The sequence below is a fragment of the Mastomys coucha genome, unplaced genomic scaffold (assembly GCF_008632895.1).
Source record: "Mastomys coucha isolate ucsf_1 unplaced genomic scaffold, UCSF_Mcou_1 pScaffold11, whole genome shotgun sequence".
In the NCBI taxonomy this organism is placed as follows: Eukaryota; Metazoa; Chordata; class Mammalia; order Rodentia; family Muridae; genus Mastomys; species Mastomys coucha.
The window spans coordinates 31,180,295-31,183,346 of NW_022196893.1; the positions used below are offsets into that span (position 1 = coordinate 31,180,295).

Genomic DNA, 3,052 nt, shown 5'->3' on the forward strand with positions numbered 1-3,052 from the left:
GCCTGCCTCTGCCTCCCAAGTGCTGGGATTAAAGGTGTGCGCCACCACCGCTCGGCAAATAAGTGTCTTGATGAGGTAGATCCCACAGGACCCACTAGACACAGGTCCACCAGATTTTGTAACTGTGACCTCATTTGGGAAAAAGCGTTTGCAGGCACAATTAAGCATCTTAAAGTGAGAGCGTCCTGAACACTTAGGTGTGTAATGAATTCATCGCTGTGTCTCCTCTGAGTCAGGAGAGGAGACAGAAGGCAGAGATGGGAATTGCAAGGCTACAGGTAAGGAATGACAATCCAGGAACAAATCCCTTCCGGGGCCTCGAGAGACAGTGAACCCTGGGATGCTTTGATCTCATGAACTTCTTGCCTCTAGAAGATAGGAAGGTATTTTCCAGTTGTTGGCAGTGGTAGAGGATTCTTTTCATTGTTGCCAGTACTTGAGTGGGCAGATATTCAAGATGGGGAATTTACCCTGTAGCGGAGGCTGCCCATGTAGCCCAGGTTTGCCTTAGCCTCTGCCTTGCTAGGATTACAGGTGTGAACTATTTCTATTGTAGATTGCTGGTACTCTGTTATAACAGCCTCAGGAAACAAATACATATGGTCTGGTCAGGCAGATGGTATTGTAAAAAGAAATTTTTTTGAACTATGCACGATGGAGTACTCCTTTAGCCCCAGCACTGGGGAGGCAGAGACAGGTAATTCTGTGAGTTTGAAGCGAGCCTGGTCTGTATAGTAGGCTTCAGACAGCCAGGGCTATATAGTAGAGAGTAAATAAAATAAAACGCGTCTCCAGTAAAATAAAACCCAAAGAACAGTCTTTGTTTTAAGCACCCTGGGAAGAAGGCGTGGGAAGCAGTTTACCTGGCTGAAGAACTGTGTCATCGATCGCAGGCACTGCTTTCGTCTCTGTTCCAGCTGCTTCTGCTTGTCCGTCCAGCCCTGCATCACCCTCTTCTGGTACTGCTCAATTCTATCCAGCATGATATACAGGTTCTGAATCTCATACCCTTTTCCAGTATTTTGGATGGCTTTTACTCGTTTGCTTAGGTGGTTTCTTGAAAAAAGAGAAAATCAAGAATTAGATCCGAACAATTCTTAAAACTCAACTTATCACACCTGATTTTGTTTCTTTTTCATCCCTGTATCATTCTGAGTTAGCAGGAGGGGTGATGGGATGGGAGGCTTGTGTTTAGTAAGACCTTTGTCTAATTCCCTATAAGTAGATATTTTTATGCCCAGTGGTAGTGCCTTTAATCCCAGCACTCAGAGACAGCAGCATACTCTGTGAGTTCCAGGCCAGCCTGGTCTACAGAGTGAGTTCCAGGACAGCCAGGGCTACACAGAGAAACCTTGTCTTGAAAACCAACCAACCAACCAAACAAACAAACAAAGAATAAGTTTCAAATCATCTATATTGCTTTCAAATTTACATGAAATCTCCAGGGTATGTGTGTGTGTGTGTGTGTGTGTGTGTGTGTGTGTGTGTGTTGCAATTAGTTTTCTTTATTGTAATCCTACCTTTAAGAAGGCTGAGGTAAAGGAGTATTCTAATTTAAGGCCAGCCTGGGCTACATATTAAGTAAGTTCTAGGCCAGGCTTCAAAGTAAGACTCTGCCAAAAAACAAAAACAAAAACAAACAAACAAAACACACAAAACACACACACACAATACACACAAAAAACAAAAACCAACAAACAAAAAACACACACAAAACAAAAACAAGAAGAAAAATTATATTTGGCACCTTCTTATAAAGCCTTTTCAAAATGTCATCTTATTTTTATTAGGGAGACGCGCATGCTACAGCACAAATGTGGAGGTCAGAGGTTAACTGCGGTAGTCAGTTCTCCCCCTCCTTCATGGGGGTCTCAGGGATCAAACTCAGGTCCTCAGTGGTTTTACCTGCTGAGCTGTCTCCGCAGCTCTGAGCTTTACTCTTTTCTTTTGTTGTTGTTGTTTTGCATTTTTGTTTGTTTTGTTTGTTTGAGATGGCTTTGCCCTTTGTGTCTGAGTTCTTGGCCCTCTAGGAGTGGCACTCTTAGGAGGCGTGGCCTTGTTGGAGGAAGTGTGTCACTTTGGGGGTGGGCTTTGAGGGCTCCTATGCTCAAGCTCCCCACCTGGTGAAGCATTCGGTCTCCTGACTGCCTGTGGAAGACAGTCGGTCTCCTTCTGCTGCCTTCAGATGGAGATGTCCAACTCTCAGCTGCCTCTGCAGTACCACGCCTGCCTGCACACTGCCATGTTCCCGCCATGATGATAGTGGACTGAACCTCTGAAACTCTTAGCCAGCTCCAATTCAATGTTTTTGTTTATAAGAGTTGCCTTGGTCATGGTGTCTCTTCACTCTAATTGAGACAGGCTTTCTCCATGTTTCCCTGGCTGTCCTGGAACTCAGTCTGTACACCAGGCTAGCCTTGAACTCAGAGATCTTCCTCTGTCTGCCTCCCAAGTACTGGGATTAAAGGTATGTGTTACCACTTTGGTAATGGCTTTGTGCAAAATATTTATACTACTCGGTTCGTTTACGAATCTTCTGGGCTATGAATGCTTTGACGTCATTTTATTGGTCTGTCAGCTTCAAATGTGTTTGCTGAGTGGGCTTGAGGCAGGATATCATGTAGCTTAGGCTGGCCTTGAACCCACTCTGTTGCTGAAGAAAATTACCTTGAACTCCTATGCCCTCACCTCCACCTCACAGCTGCATTAAATATTCTCACATCCCCAGAGAAAAGCCATCCTGGGTTACACATTACTCAGGTACAGTGCATTGAAGAAGGTGCCTTGGAGGCAGGCGACCATTGCTTTTGCCGCATCTATGGGGAAAGTGTTTCCGGACTAGGGGTTGAGCCTAGGATCTCACACATACTAAGTGTCTTGGTCACTGTTCTGTTGCTATGAAGAGAGAGGCACCATGGCCAAGGCATGATGCTGGTAACTGAGTGCTGGCTTACAGTTGCAGAGGGTCAGGCCATGATCATCAGGGCAGGAAGCAGGCAGGTGTGATGCTAGAGCTGCTCTGAGAGCTTCACATCCTGATCCACAGGCGGGG

General features: G+C 45.5%; 1 protein-coding gene across 1 annotated transcript in view; it reads right to left on the reverse strand.

The window, feature by feature from the left end:
• The window catches only part of LOC116079738 (protein FAM186A-like), a 31,937-nt gene that overhangs the window by 14,435 nt on the left and 14,450 nt on the right, over positions 1-3,052 (reverse strand). The window contains exon 3 of the mRNA XM_031355693.1: positions 864-1,056. Within this exon, the coding sequence (XP_031211553.1) occupies positions 864-1,056 (193 nt within the window). The remainder of the gene's footprint in view (positions 1-863; positions 1,057-3,052) is intronic.